This window comes from Artibeus jamaicensis, unplaced genomic scaffold (assembly GCF_021234435.1).
Source record: "Artibeus jamaicensis isolate MK-2021 breed Jamaican fruit bat unplaced genomic scaffold, CSHL_Jam_final contig_327, whole genome shotgun sequence".
NCBI lineage: Eukaryota > Metazoa > Chordata > Mammalia > Chiroptera > Phyllostomidae > Artibeus > Artibeus jamaicensis.
Genome location: NW_026521772.1, coordinates 1,943,581 through 1,959,206, shown reverse-complemented (window position 1 = coordinate 1,959,206; position 15,626 = coordinate 1,943,581). Strand labels below are relative to the sequence as shown.

Sequence of the window (15,626 nt, the reverse complement as noted above, 5' to 3'; positions counted from 1 at the left end):
CGTCTGCACCGGACCGTGTAGAACTGCAGTGGGAAGGGCCTTGTTGGAAAAGGCACAGCAGGTGGACGAAGCAGACAGGGAAAGCGAAGGGGCGTGAAGGTGAGCGGCGAAGCTGCCCGAGGGGCGGGAGCAGATGGCGGGTCAAAGGATAGAAGAGACTGGGAAATCAGCATGGACGCTCTAAGTCAAGGGAGGTTATTAATTGGGGGGGGGGGCAAGGAGTAGCCTAACAAGAACCCTGCTGGGCTCGTCCCCATTCCTTCCTGTGCTCCGGAAACAGCTCTTCTCAAACATTCGTGAAGCAGAGGCAGAACAGAATCCGAAAGAGGAGAGAGAATGACGGAATCTAAGCCACGAGGGGAAAACTGGGGAGCTGAGGCAGAGACCGTTGTGGTGTAGTTCTGGGACCTTTCAACCCCGTCAGGATGAAAAACATGTAACAATTTACAGACGAGGTCACGAGAATGGAGTCGAGGTGTGCACAATAAGTCATTTCCATTTCCGCAGCCAGAGAGTTCAAGGATGAAAAGCACTAGACGTGTGAGTGGCTTGATTGCAGGGTGAACTTTGATGCCCAGACTGAACATTTCTGATACAGGAAAAAGAAATGTAATGGGGTTCAGGGGGGCTGCAGAGGAAGGTAGAATACATGGAGATGAGCATCTTGTGGGGGAGCTGGGAGGCGCAGAGGGACATACAGGTTAATCCCAGGATGAAGGCACCTGCCGTGAAATGCCTGCAGCAGAAGTTTCCTGTATAATGAGGCTCCCCAGTTCCCGTCACTAAGGCACACTGTTAATTAGGGATTTCAAAGTTCCCGTGAGCACCAGGCTGGCAGAGCATCTATGGGGAGAGCCAGCCCTCCCCCACCGGGGACCCTGCTCATGTTGGCCTGATGCGGCCAGCCTTGCCTGGTCAAAGAAGGGAGGCTGATCCCATCTCCTTCTCTGACATCCTCGGTGAGCTTCCAGAGTCGCCCCCTTCTGGCTGTAAAACAAGAACCTTGATGGTTGAGCAAGTTCCAGCCAGCGCATAGGCCTGAGGGAAAGACAGTCAGTCTCCACCAGGTGGCGCTGCGGACCGCCGGACAGGGCCTGAGCGGGGACGGAGTGGAGCCGAGCTCCAGCCCCAGGTGCAGGAGGAGGACGGGAGTCCCGATTGAGAGTGGGGAACACCTGGGCCCCACGCCTGGCTCGTTTCTAGCCACTAAGTGATTGTAAACGAGCTTCAAAGTTTCTGCGACGTAGTTTTCTCATCTCCGAAATAAAGGAAGGCAGCCTTCCAGAGAGTACCCTGGGAGGGTGCGTCTGGGCCGTCTGAACAGGGTGAGGTTAAGGGCACTGCTCCCATTTTATAGCTGGGGAAACTGAGGTTCGGCCGCACGGAGTAACTTTCAGAATCACACAGCTGGTTGCCTGGGCTGTGGCCAGTGGTGAGAATGGAATCCTGGTTAGCATTTCTGCACGATGGTGTCCCCCCCCCTCCCCCCAGCCACTCTGGGCCACTGGAAGAATCTAGAAGCATGACCTTAGCACCTCAGGTGGAAGCGCAAAGCTGGCTCTTCACCTGATTCCACGGAGGTAGACCTGCAGGTCAGCACAGCTGGCTGACCCAGCCAGCCTATGCCCTTAAGAAACATTAGTCTGAGGAGGGTCCGTGAGACAAAACCAGTTAGGGATCCGTGGCTGAAAAGCATCCGAAAAGGTGTCTGGTCTGGCATCTTCCTTTCAGAGAATCTGAGGCCGGAGTGGAGAGGTGACCCTGGCCTTCGAGGCCACCACCCCTTTGTCCTGGCACAGGCTCCCAGGAGAGCCATGGCCTTTGGGGGCGTGTGGCAGTGGACAGGTAATCCAGAGGATGGGAGCAGATCCAGAGTGATCGGCAGAAACCGCCACACAGGAGGGGAGAGCGAGAGAGCAGCAGACACCGGTCGGCCCAGGGCAGGAGGCCCGAGGGCACTTGGGCCTGGAACACCCCAGCCCTGGAGCCAGAGCCGGGCTGCAGGCTCGCAGAGAACGTGCTCACACGGTAGCCCTCCAGGGTGAGACCAGGGCTCCTCCCTCCAGCCCAGCAGCGCTGGCCGGTCCCCTCCCTGTCCTTCAAGTGTTCTCAGTGGACACGCTAATGCTCACCGTAGACAGAGGTGGCCTTCCAGAAAGTACTGTACATGGTGCTTCCCAAGCATAAGGTGCTCCCTAGGCTTTCATAATGAAAGAAGCAGGTGGCTCCTTCAGTGTCATGTGAGGGTCAAGGGCACAGGGACAGCTGAGGAGTGGCTGGGTGGTGGGTCATGAATATTTGTCTATAATTCCTCAGTCAGGTGTGGAGGGAAAACACTTGCAGGAAACATTTCCTTTCCTGGTACCTTGCTTTGCTATTAAACATAGTGCTTAGGAGCCTGAATCATACACTAATTGGCCCATTGGAGTAATTTAGGAATTAACTTAAGCACAGGCATTTTTATCCTGGCTCAGTATTCTTTCAGTTTAGTTGAAATTTAGTGCAAGCTGGGACACAGAGCCAGGCTGCCCGGAGTGGTGGGACAACCTAAGGGTGGGGAGCAAGGGAGGAACATGGTCCTGGAGGCTCTAGGCAGAAGCCGGTGGGGTGGACCGAGTCCCTGGTCCTGGGCTCAGGCCTGCCCAGAGCCCACGGCTGGGGTCTGGACACTGTACTCTGCGCCCAGGCAGGTCAGCGCAGTCAAAGCCCCACAGCACCAGGGTCCTGGAGCGAGGAAGGCTGCCAGGGTGCTGTGTGGTCCCCGCAGGCAGAATGGGGAGGGCTGAGGGAGGGAAGTCCCATGCACCCCGACCCTGACATTCTCTGGGCCCCTCCGAGGGGAGGGGCAGGGGAGGCACCACTGTCCTTTCTCTGCCAAGCAGTCCAGGCACGTCCTGCCCCGAGGTGGTGCCGCCTCACAGCAGGAGGTACTGGGCCACTCCACCCCGGGCGTGTCTTCTTCCCACGGCTCTGCCAAGAGGAAGGAATATTCCGAATTGAGCCTCCCGTGAGAACACGCGAGAAAGAGAAAGTGACAAGACTCGCTGGGCTAGTGTTAGAGGCCCGGGCAGGACACCGGAGGTGGCCGTCCTGTCACCTGCGGGTTCCTCTCTGAGCGGCAGAACCTCGGCTCCATCGCCCGAGGCGGGAATGCCAGGGTCAGTCTTTAACAGCCGGTCTTCATCCTCCTCTAGGTGGGGGAGAGGAGCTCTTAGAGCCCCATCTCATCGTCACAGCTCTGGGCACATTTCCACTGGGGACTCGTGGCCCGTGGGGCAGCGTCTCGGGGTCGGAAGGAGCTGCCTGTGGGACGCAGAGCCCCGGCCCCTGGCAGGACCAGGCCCCTCCACTCTGGTGGCTTCACTTCGGACTTTAACGAGAACTGTCGTCAGTCCGTGGTGTCTAAGTGTTAGCTGAGCAAAGACATGACAGAAAAGGGTGGAGCCGAGTCTCGCAGTGTTGCTGGGCTCCTGGTGCTGCCCTGGGGCTGCTTGGTCACCTCCCCATTTCACGGAGAAGGGAGGCAAAGCCCAGAAGAGTTAAATCACCTCCACAGGGCGAGCAGCAGCGTCCTCAGACCCCGGTTCTGACCCTCCGTTTCCATGGATACGCACCCTTCCCTGGGCTGCCAGATACACCTGCTCCCCGCCCCTGGCCTCGCCCACGCAGCTGCAGCGTGGTAGTGACTGGCGCAGGCGCAGTGTGGGCATTCTGACAGGTGCAGTGTGGGCGTTCCCGACGCAGGCGCAGTGTGGGAGTCCGGACGACGCAGGCGCAGTGTGAGCGTTTCTGTTGCTCTCGCGGCTGGTCAGCGGGCCCAGTCTGAGGGCCGGGGTTCAGCACCCCAGTGCCTCCCATTAGGTAGTGTCCCCACACAGCGGATTACAACGCAGGACCCCAATGCAGGATGCAGCGAGAGGCCACAGACCACACGCCTGACGGCCTGGGAGGTGGCAGGAAGTGCGTTGTGGAGTCACAGGGCAGAGCAGCTAGGCTGAGCTTGGCCGTCCGCAGGGCCTCGGTTCTCCCTGCCAACGACACCCCTCTCCCTGCCAGGTTCACCCTGTGGGGCGTGGACAACACGGGACGGCGCTCCCGCCCCAGCGACGTGATCGTCAAGACCCCTTGCCCCGTGGTGGACGATGTTAAAGCACAAGGTAAGTGACACTGGGCTGGCAGGTCTGCAACGGATGCCCCAGGGACCTCCCCTCGCCCCCAGGAAAGAGGGAGCAAGGGCGAGAAAGGGCCACCGGGAGCTGAGGGGGTGCCCCGCGAGCTCTGCCTCCCGTGCAGTCCTCGGTGTAGCCGGCCCTGCACAGTGCCTCCCGGAGCCAGTGGGGTGCGCTGACGGAGGCCCCAGGTGCAGGTGGTGCCGCGCCAGGTGCCCCGTGAGTGCTGACATCCCCGTGGTCTCTGCCCTCGGGCTGCTCTTCGGGTCACTGACTCTCTCCGTATTGTTTGCACCTCAGAAAAGTTATTTTTAATGAAAACATAGAAAGGCTGCAGTTTGGGAATTGCTCACTCGCTTCCTCTCTACCAAAGATGTAGTCCAAATCTTCTTCCTCCTCCTTGGAGTTATTATGGAGCTGTTCTTCGGTGAAGCATTCTCTCCCGTGCACCAGGGCCGGCCCTTGTCACTGGGGTGTGCGCACCCACTGTGCAAACAGTAGGCTACTTGGGGCTGCCTTTCCCCACAATTCCCCTGGCTGGTCTGGCTGCCGCCCTGTGTTCTGAGACATCACATCCCCTCCACAACCAGAATTTAGCTCTCCTGGATCCTGCTTCTCCAGGGCTCTGGCCTGAACGGAGAGTGTTTGCGCATCAGCAGAGACGTTGACTGATGCTGGAAGTTTAGGACAAATCGTGGGGCCAGACTGACCCTCCGGTACCCCTCTGGTCCCCTTACATATGGCTCCAGACCCCAGCTGTGTCGGGCTGCCCACCAGGGACACCTTCTCACAGCGTTCATGGGGTGGTTCCGTAGGTGATGCAAAGTCCCCCGGAGAGGGCAACCTGTACCCGCTCCTGGGGAAGCCACACGTGGATGCTGTAGCACGTTCTGGCTCATAAAGGCCTATCACGCTAACTGCCTTGTTGGCCGCACCTGGCACGCAGAGGGCGCCGTTATCTGATCGCCGGGCTCCTCCTCAAACTCCTTCCTGAGCTGCCTTTCCTCTGCTGACAAATATTTAGCGGGCCTATTGGGACCTGCAAGGGGTAGCCCGTGCCCACTCTCCCGTGAATGTTTATGTGGCGGCCTCTGCCTTTCTCCAGCCCCGCCCACTCCCAACCCCTCCACCCTGCGGAGCTCAGACCAGGTCCCCTCCCTCAGCTCGGAGGGGTCTGGGGCCACTGCGAGAGTCCTTGGAGCCCCACGTCCGTGTCCTTTGGAACAGGCGTCCCTGTCTGTTGTTATGATCGTGTTGAACGTGTGTGTCTCCCCGCCCTGGGCGGGGGGGGGGCGTTCTGTGCGAGCAGGGTCCCGGTCTCTTTCTGACCAGGATTGTGCCCCTAACACGTAAAAGTCAGAACGGTGACCAACTGGTGACAGGAACACTTAGACTCTGGAGTCAGGCCACCCACGTTCAGATCCCTGCTCTACCATCTATCTACTTGCTTGCCCTTGAGCAGGCTGCGTTGCCGCCTCCCTCGGTTTATGAATCTGCATAGTGGGACGAGGGACCGTAGCGCCCTGGAGACTAAGCCTCCAGTCGGAGGTGTAGGAGGGGATGTACGTGAAGCACTCCTGCCAGGGCCTGCCCCACAGCAAGTACGCGCAGGAAGTGCTGGGGAGCGCGCACGTTCTGGGCGCTGTCCCTCATGCTCGCCCGCATACCCCTGGGGTCGGGAGCCAGCAATCGGGGGGCCTTGGAGGCATACAAGCCGACCGGCTGGGCCGCACGATTTCTCTTGAAATCTGCACCCCCTAAATGCCCAGCATCAGTCCGTGTCTCTATTAATATGCAAATATGTTAATATGTAAATGCGCTCACGAACCATGTCTGCTTCCTAATAGGGACTCAGTAAGCATGTACTGAATGAGTAGAACATTGGCCCCGTTTTAGTCATGGGAATTCGGGGCAGAGTGAATGCGCCGACCAGGCTCAGCATTTAGCAGAGCCCGACACGGACTCAGTACTTGACATCCATTCCCAGTCCGCTGACAGTGCAAGCGTAGATATTTAGAGGGTTATTATGTAAAAGGACGAAAGCCTTTACTTGCTCGTGAATACTGATGAAGAAAGGCTCTACATTGAAAGAAAAAGCGTGTTCACGTTGGGTACCGAAACACTGTCCCCTCCAGAACTGCTGGCATTCATGAGGGCGTTACCGCAGAACGCAACGTCCTTTACATGCAGAGTGGACACGCCCCTTTCTGGAGCCAGTGCTGCCGGGCTGATGGCGCGAGGCCAAACGACTTCTGAAGGCCTTTGCAACCCCTCGATGATGAAGGCCGAGTCTGGGCCAGAACCCCCCAGATGGGAGGCTGTGTGGGGACAGCCTGTGGTACCCTTATTTCCTCATTCGTCGGCTCCATGCCAGAGAGGATCTGGTGAGGAGAGGGTGTCCCAGCTGTTTCCACTTTGGAGAATTTGCTCACGTGCTTGCAGGCAGTGGGGGACACCTGGGGCTTGCTTGCTGAATAGGCAGCAGGCTGGTGGGATGTCAGGCAGCTGATGGGCAGGAGGCAGCACGCCCCTCCCTGCAGGAGTCGAGGGTAGGGAGCAACTTTGATCTTTGTCACATGGGGAATGGCAGCCCAGGAAGGAGTTTGAGGAGGAGCCAGGTGATCAGATGAGTGGTCCAGGTCACCTCCCCACCCCAGGGCTTTGAGCAGAACAGGGACAGGATCGGACTCGATGTTTTGAGGATCCTCTGTCTGCCATGATGAGAATGGACTTGAAGAGAGAGTCTAAGGTGGAACCAGCTAGAAGGCTGGTCAGAGGGAGATGATGTTTTAACGACAGTGACCTTGATGGGAGTGACGAGAGGTGGTTCGTGCCTGGATTATTTCAGTGGTATGACTGAGAGGGTCTGTTGATGGAGTGGGTGTGCAGCTGGAGAGAAGGAAGGGTCGGGCCCGTCTCAGCACATGTTGCAGAAGGTGCTGCCTGGGAGAGGCGGGCAGAATGCTCAGGGAACGCAGACAGGCCCGCCCAGTTCCACTGCCTGTGGTGTGTGCCGGGAAGACCAGGCAGCCCCTGGGGAGGCAGAGGTCAGGGGAAAGACAGTGCGCACTGGTAAAGGGTGCCAGTCGTGGGTGTGTGGACTGTCAGACAGAGAAGGGAGTTAATACAAGGCGGGGGCCTGTCTAGAAATAGCCACCCCAGGGTCGCATCCCCCTAAGACTCTGCGCCTGTCTCTTAAATCTGTTAAGCACCACCATCCCCTTGGCATTGGCACATAGAGCAAGAAATAGACATAGTCTAGCCTCGCCCGTCTCCAGTGTCCTCGCTTGTAGGCCAGGACACTCGGATCCATCTTGTAGGCATGGTGCAGGGCTTAGAATTCCCATGGTAAGTTCTTAGCCATCAGTGGGTCTTTTTTTTTTAATTAATTTTATTTAGTTATTTTTCAAGTACAGTTTTTTGTCTATTTTTCCCTTCCCAGCCTCCCCTGCCCCTTGCTCCCCACCTCCCTCACATTTCCACCGCCCTTAGTTCTCAACCCTGTGTCCTTCCTATTTGTTCCTCCAAATCCCTCCCCCTTTTTCCCCTTAACTTCCCTTCCTTCTCCCCTCTGGTCACTGTCCCCTTGTTCTCTATTTCAGTGTCTTTGTTTTTTTTTTTTTTTTCTGCTTGCTTGTTTGTTTTGTTGTTTAGCTTCCTGTTAAAGGTGAGATCATATGGTATTTGTCTTTCAGCACCTGGCCTATTTCACTCAGCATAATGATTTCCAGTTCCATCCATGTTGTTGCAAAAGGTAGTAGCTCCTTTCTCTCTGCAGCATAGAATTCCATTGTGTATATGTACTATAATTTTTTGATCCATTCATTTACTGATGGGCACCTAGGTTGCTTCCAACTCTTGGCTATTGTAAATTGTGCTGCTATGAACATTGGGGTGCACAGGTTCTTTGATATTGATGTTTTAGGATTCTTAGGATATAATCCCAGCAGTGGAATTGCTGGGTCAAAAGGCAGGTCGATTTTTATTTTTCTGAGAAAATTCCATACTGTTTTCCATAATGGTTGTACCAGTCTGCAATCCCACCAACAGTGAACTAAGGACCCCTTTTCCCCACAACGTCTCCAACATTTGTTGTTTGTTGCTTTGTTTATGATAGCCATCCTGACTGGTGTAAAGTGGTATCTCACTGTGGTTTTAATTTGCATCTCTCTGATAGCTAACAATATTGAGCATCTCTTCATGTGTCTCTGAATGTTCTGTATGTCCTCCTTGGAGAAGTGTTTGTTCGAGTCCTTTTCCCATTTTTTAATTGGGTTGGGTGTCTTCTTAGAGTGGAGTCGTGTAAGTTCTTTATATATTTTGGAGATTAAACCTTTGTCTGAGGTATCATTGGCAAATATGTTTTCCCATACAGTTGGTTGTCTTTTTAATTTAATACTGTTTTCTTTAGCCATGCAGAAGCTTTTTATTTTGATGAAATCCCATTTGTTTATTCTTTCCTTTACATTCCTTGCTCTAGGGGACATATCAGTAAAAAAGTTGCTGCGTGAAATATCTGAGATTTTTCTTGCCAATGTTCTCCTCTAGGACTTTAATGGTGTCACGACTTATATTTAAGTCTTTTATCCACCTTGAATTTATTTTGGTGTATGGTGTAAGTCTGTGCTCAAGTTTCATTTTTTTTGCATGTAGCTGTCCAGTTCTCCCAACACCATTTGTTGAAGAGGCTATCTTTACTCCATTTTATGTTACTGCCCCCTTTGTCGAATATTAATTGACTGTAGAGAGTTGGGTTGATTTCTGGGCTCTCTGTTCTGTTCCATTGGTCTATGTGCCTGTTTTTATGCCAGTACCAGGCTGTTTTGATTACAGTGGCCTTGTAATACAGTTTGATATCAGGTATTGTGATCCCCCCTACTTTGTTCTTCTTTCTCAAAAGAGCAGCTGCTATTCAGGCTCATTTATGGTTCCATATAAATTTTCGAAGTGTTTGTTCTATGTCTGTGAAATATGCCATTGGTACTTTAATAGGTATCGCATTGAATCTGTATATTGCTTTGGGTAGTATGGACATTTTGATGATGTTAATTCTTCCAATCCATGAACAAGGTATATGTTTCCATTTGTTTGTGTCTTCCTTGATTTCGTTCTTCAGGGCTGTGTAGTTTTCTGCATACAGGTTTTTTACCTCCTTAGTTAGGTTTATTCCCAGATACTTTATTTTTCTTTTTGCTATAGCGAATGGGATTTTTTTCTTGATTCCTGCTTCTGCTGATTCACTGTTGGTATACAAAAATGCCTTTGATTTCTGGATATTGACTTTGTAACCAGCTGTTTTGCCAAATTCATTAATTAGTTCGAGCAGTTTTTGGGTAGAGTCTATAGGATTTTCCATGTACACTATCATGTCATCTGCAAACAGTGACAGTTTTGCTTTCTCATTTCCTATTTGGATGCCTTTTATTTCCTTTTCTTGCCTGATCGCTGTGGCTAAAACTTCCAATACTATATTGAATAGAAGTGGTGAAAGTGGACAACTTGTCTTGTTCCTGATCTTAGTGGAAAAGCTTTTAGTTTTTTCCCATTGAGTATGATATTGGCTGTAGGTCTCTCATATATGGCCTTTATTATTTTGAGAAATGCTCCCTGTATTCCCACTTTGCTGAGTGTTTTTATCATAAATGGGTGTTGTACCTTATCGAAAGCTTTTTCCACATCTATTGATATGATCATGTGATTTTTGTCTTTGCTTTTGTTTATGTGATGTATTACATTTACTGATTTGCGAATATTGAACCATCCTTGCATCCCTGGGATGAATCCTACTTGGTCATGGTGTATGATCTTTTTGATATATTGTTGGATGTGATTTGCCAATATTTTGTTGAGGATTTTAGCATCTATGTTCATCAGTGATATTGGCCTGAAGTTTTCTTTCTTTGTTGTGTCTCTATCTGGTTTTGGAATTAAGATGATGCTGGCTTCATAAAAAGAATTTGGGAGTTTTCCATCTTCTGGATTTTTTGGAATAGTCTGTGGAGAATAGGGGTTAGCTCTTCCTTAAATGCTTTGTAGAATTCTCCTGTGAAACCATCTGGTCCTGGGCTTTTGTGTGATGGGAGTTTTTTTTTATTACTGCTTCAATTTCTTTTGCTGTTATTGGTGTATTTAGATTTTCCACTTTCCCTGAGTTTTGGAAGATTGTATTTTTCTAGAAATGTGTCCATTTCCCCTAGGTTTTCAAATTTCTTGGCGTACAGTTCTTCATAGTAATTTCTTACAATCCCTTCTATTTCTGTGGTATCAGTTGTAATCTCTCCTCTTTCATTTCTGATTGTGTTTATTTGTGTCCTCTCTCTTCTTTTCTTGATGAGCCTACTTAAAGGCTTGTCTATTTTGTTTATCTTCTCAAAGAACCAACTCCTGGATTCACTGATTCTTAAAATTGTGCTTTTAGTTTCTATGTCATTTAATTCTGCTCTAATCTTGGTTATTTCCTTCCTTCTGCTTGCTCTGGGCTGTCTTTGTTGTTGTTCCTCGAGTTCTTGAAGGCAAAGGGTTAGGTTGTTTGTTTGAAATGTTTCTGTTTTTTTTAGGTAGGCCTGTATTGCTATAAACTTCCCTCTCAGGACTGCCTTCACTGTGTCCCATAAGTTTTGGGTTGTTTTGAGTTCATTTTCATTTGTTTCCAGAAACATTTTGATTTCTTCCCTAATTTCATTCTTGACCCATTCGTTGTTTAATAGCATACCATTCAGTCTCCATGCTTTTGGGTGCTTTGGGTTTTTTCCTTTGGGGTTGGTTTCTAATTTCAGTCCCTTGTGGTCAGAGAAGATGCTTGGTATGATTTCAATTTTCTTGAATTTTTTGAGGCTCGTTTTGTGTCCTATCATGTGGTCTATCTTTGAAAATGTTCCATGTGCATTTGAAAAGAATGTGTATTTAGCTTCTTTGGGATGAAGGACTCTATGTATATCTGTTAAGTCCATTTCATCTAGGGTGTTGTTTAATGCCACAATATCTTTGTTGTTAATTTGTTTGGAAGATCTGTCCATTTTTGATAGTGGGGTGTTAAAATCCCCTACTATAATTGTGTTGCTGTCAATATCTTTCTTGAAGTCCTCTAAGATTTTCTTGATATATTTGGGTGCCCCTATGTTTGGTGCATATATGTTTACAATGGTAATATCTTCTTGGTGGATTCTTCCCTTGAGTATAATGAAGTGACCTTCTGGGTCTCTCTTTATGGCCTTTTTTTTGAAGTCTATTTTGTCCGATATGAGAATTGCTACCCCAGCTTTTTTTTTCTTGTCCGTTTGCTTGGAAAACTTGTTTCCAGCCTTTCACTTTTAGTCTGTGATGGTCTTTTGTCCTGAGGTGGGTCTCTTGTAGGCAGCATATGTGTGGGTCATGCTTTCTTATCCATTGAGCTATTCTGTGTCTTTTGATTGGAGCATTTAATCCATTTACGTTTAAGGTTATTATTGATAGGTACTTATTCATTGCCGTTTTTGTACCTGTGTTCCTCTCTGTCTCCCTCTTATCCTTCCTTCCCTTAAAGCAGTCCTTTTAGTATTTCTTGTAGAGCTGGTTTGGTGGAGGCGTATTCTTTTAGGCTTCTTTTGTCTTGGAAGCTCTTTATTTGGCCATCTATCTTGATTGAGAGCCTTGCTGGGTAAAGTAGCCTTGGTTGTAGGCCTCTGGTTCTTATTACTTGGAATACTTCTTGCCATTCTCTTCTTGCTTGAAGTGTTTCCATTGAGAAGTCAGTAGTTAACAGGCTCCCTTGTATGTTATTTCTTTTTTCTCCCTTGCTGCCTTTAAGATTTTCTCTTTGTCTTGGAATTTTGCCATTTTGATGATGATGTGTCTTGAAGTGGGCCTCCTTGGGTTCCTCTTGATTGGGACTCTCTGTGATTCCTGGATTTGTGAGACTTTTTCTCTTATCAAATTAGGGAAATTTTCTCTCATTACTCGTTCAAATACGTTTTCTATCCCTTGTTCTTCTTCTTCTCCTTCTGGTATTCCTATTATTCGGATATTATGTTTCATATTGTCTTGCATTTCTCTTAATCCCTCTTCATTCTTTCTGAGCCTCTTTTCATTTTCTTGCTCTTTCTGTGAGATGCTTTCTACCTTGTCCTCCAACTCACTAATCCTATCCTCCCCTTCATCTATCCTACTTTGGAAACTTTCTACTGTGTTCTTCAATTCGGAAATTGTATTCTTCATTTCCTCTTGTCTCTTGCTGATAGTTTCCATTTCCTTTTTCATGTTGCTGTAGTTTGCAGAGAGATCATTATAGTTCCCCTGTAGTTTCTGGTAGTTCACTGTGAGCTCTTTGAACTTCGTAATAACCAGTGCTTTGAATTCACTATCTGATAGTTGATCAGCCTCTATTTCATCTAATTATTTCTGAAGTTTCTGCTTTTTCTTTCATTTGGGGATTGTTTCTTTGTCTTCCCATTGTTTGAGACTCTTCTTGTTAGTCTCTGCTTCTAAAATTGATCTGTTCTGAAACCCTGGTTTTATGGTGTAAACTTCTGTGGTATGATCCTTGTGAAGTTCAGTGGTGCAGACTCCTTAAAGTTTCTTGATGTTCTTCATCTCCACCTACACTCACGCTGGTCCTCGCGCTGGTCCCTGTGTTGGTCGCCTACCACTGCTGAATGTCCCGGCTCTAGTAGCCGCCTCCGCAAGCACCCAGGCCCATTACTACGGCAGCGGCACAGAGGTTGGGAATGTCCTGGCTCCCGTAGCTGGCTCCTCTGCCTCCCAGGGCCGTCTCAGGGGTTTGGAGTGTCCCAGCTTCCATGCCTGACTCCCCGGCGTGCAGTCCAGTCGTTATGCCAGCGGCACAGGGGCTGAGGACGTCCTGGCTCCTGTAGCTGGCTTCTCTGCTGCCTACGGCCGTCACAGGGGTTTGGAGCATCCCAGCTTCCGTACCTGACTCCCCGGCTCCAGTCCCATTGCTAAGACAGCGGCACTGGAGCTGAGAACATCCCGGCTCCCGTAGCTGGCTCCTCTGCTGGGTCACAGGGGTTTGGAGCATCCCGGCTTCTGTACCTGACTCCCTGGCGTCCAGTCCTGTCGCTATGGCAGCAGCACAGGGGCTGAGAACATCCCGGCTCCCGTAGCTGGCTCCTCAGGGCCCAGGCCTATCTCTGTGGTGGCATCACAGAGGCCTTTGGTGTCCCAGCTCCTGCAACTGACCCTTCCGTTGCCCAGGCCATTAGCTATGGCATCGGCACAGGGGCCGAGAATGTCCCCGCTCCGGTTCCTGACTCCTCTGTCTCCCAGGACCGTCACAGGGGCTTGGAGTGTCCGGCTCCCGTACCTGACTCCCCGGCTCCCAGGCCTATTGCTCTGGCAGCAGCACAGGGGCCGCGTGAGACCCAGCTCCAGTAGCTGACTCTGCCGCCGTCTGGTGTTTCAGCGTCGGTCACAATCTCTGGTCTTTTAATTTCATAAATGCTGGGTAACCGATGGTTTATTGTGCTGTTTCTCTATAGATCTGCCAGGATTTTCACCCATGAGTACAGGAGCTAGCATCAGCTCCGTCTTACTTTGTCGCCATCTTCCCAGCATCCCTCAATGGGTCTTTTACAAATAACTGGCGATGTCACAAACCTTTATTTTCAAACTCGCTCTTTTGGACCTCTGGATCTTTTGTTAACAGCCTGAGAGTTTTTAAATTTTTAAAATTTGAATGGATTTCTGGACTAATGTTTCCTTTAATGTGGCCATGCTTGCTGGCCACAAGAGTTTGGTGTATGCTGGTGTGGCAGGACGTCACTGAGGCACCCAAAGTGGGTTCAGCCTGCTGTCCAGTCACGAGTTCCATTCACTCGGCTAACATCCTTTTGACCTCCTATCTTGTCTGGCCTTGGGCTGGCCACTCAGAACCCTGAGAAGGGAAGACCGGGCTTCTGCACCCACTTGGAATTGGGACAAGAAATTAGGTTGCTATGCCTGTAAGTTATCAGGGGGCCGGGGGGGGGGGGGGCAAGTCTGGTTTAGAAACCTGTAGACTTAGTTTCTTCATCTCCAGATTCAATTTTGGATCTGAGCCAGCACTGCAGGCCAGTCTTCGTTCCCAGCTGTTTAGGCAGGAAATGTAAACAAATCCCCTTTCTCTGACAGGTTTAATGAGAAAACACTTCATGATAAAGTGCTCTGAGCTCTGTAGGAAGAAATGCCAAGGCGCTCCGAAATTCATTGCCCCTTTGCCACATCAACAGGTTTGGCCTGGCAACGTCTGCCTTGGAGGCAGAAATCTACAAGCTGTAAATTACACTGAGAGATTACTCATTTGGAACTGCAGAATGTACTGGGTTCCATTTATGTGTCACCACAGATCTGAGAGCTTGCCTTCCTCTCTGGTCCGGGTGGCTCTCACCGAGGCTCCTCCGTCGTGGGCCCAGGTTGCTTTGGGCACTGAGGCCCCTCATAGCTCCTCCTGCGGCACGAGGCAGGACTGGGCACGCCTTGCTTCCTCCCCAAGCCCAACGCCTGCTCCGTGGCCCAGGGCTTCCCGGTTGCTTGTAGGGGACCCACTGGGCACTTAAGCACAGGCGGCCAGCAGGTGCCAGGGAGTGCATGCCTTCTGGGGGCGAGTGTGGAAGCCCCACGGACCAACACAGAGGGTTGTTGAAATAAAGTCTTCTTCCCCTACTCCCCAGAGATTGACCAGTGGGGGTCCAGTAGCTTCCTACATCCTCTGAACACAGCCCCCACCTCACCCCCTGGTGGGCCCCCCTCTGGTGCCTCTGCCTCCTCCCTGCCTTTATCCCCCCTCTGCTCGCCTGGGATGGCATTGCCCATAATGTATTCGTCTATGAGCTGTAGCCTCAGGCTCTCTATTTTTAGGAAACATGAATAAAAAAGACAAAGAATAGTATAGCTGAAATTGACCTAGATGGTCCTGTATTCAAAGGCTTTCATTTTATAGAAGAAAACACTGAAACCCGATGGGGTGAAGGCAAAGTGGATTACTCAGCTCACTTTCTCCAGATGTTGGGCTCGTTATTAAGTAATTATTAAGTAGTACATGTATGTGTGCCTCTTTATATATAACCATCTCTGTGTGTGTGTGTGTGTAACCTTATTTGTCTGTCTGCCCTGCCCTCCTCAGAAATAGCGGACAAGATCTACAACCTCTTCAATGGCTACACCAGCGGGAAGGAGCAGCAGACGGCCTACAACACCCTCCTGGACCTGGGCGCCCCCACCCTCCACCGCGTCCTCTACCACTACAACCTGCACTACGAGGGCTTCGGAGAGTTCACCTGGCGGTGTGAGGACGAACTGGGACCCAGGTAAACCACACACTTCATTGCCTCTTGCAAAGGCCTCAGCTCATGGGAAGTCTGTCCCTCCTCCGCTGGAGTAATGCCTTCACGCGTGTGCGCAGGCGCCCTGGGGGAGCTCAGAGACGGAAGCCCTGTGACTTCAGACGGCTCGGTTCGTGCAGGCCGGTTCTGCCCCGGCTGTAGC

General features: G+C 50.7%; 1 protein-coding gene across 1 annotated transcript in view; it reads left to right on the top strand.

Moving 5' to 3' along the window:
- Positions 1-15,626, top strand: part of ASTN1 (astrotactin 1) — a 280,642-nt gene that overhangs the window by 257,463 nt on the left and 7,553 nt on the right. Inside the window, exons 21-22 of the mRNA XM_053663736.1 lie at positions 4,057-4,157; positions 15,265-15,448. Of these exons, the coding sequence (XP_053519711.1) occupies positions 4,057-4,157; positions 15,265-15,448 (285 nt within the window). The remainder of the gene's footprint in view (positions 1-4,056; positions 4,158-15,264; positions 15,449-15,626) is intronic.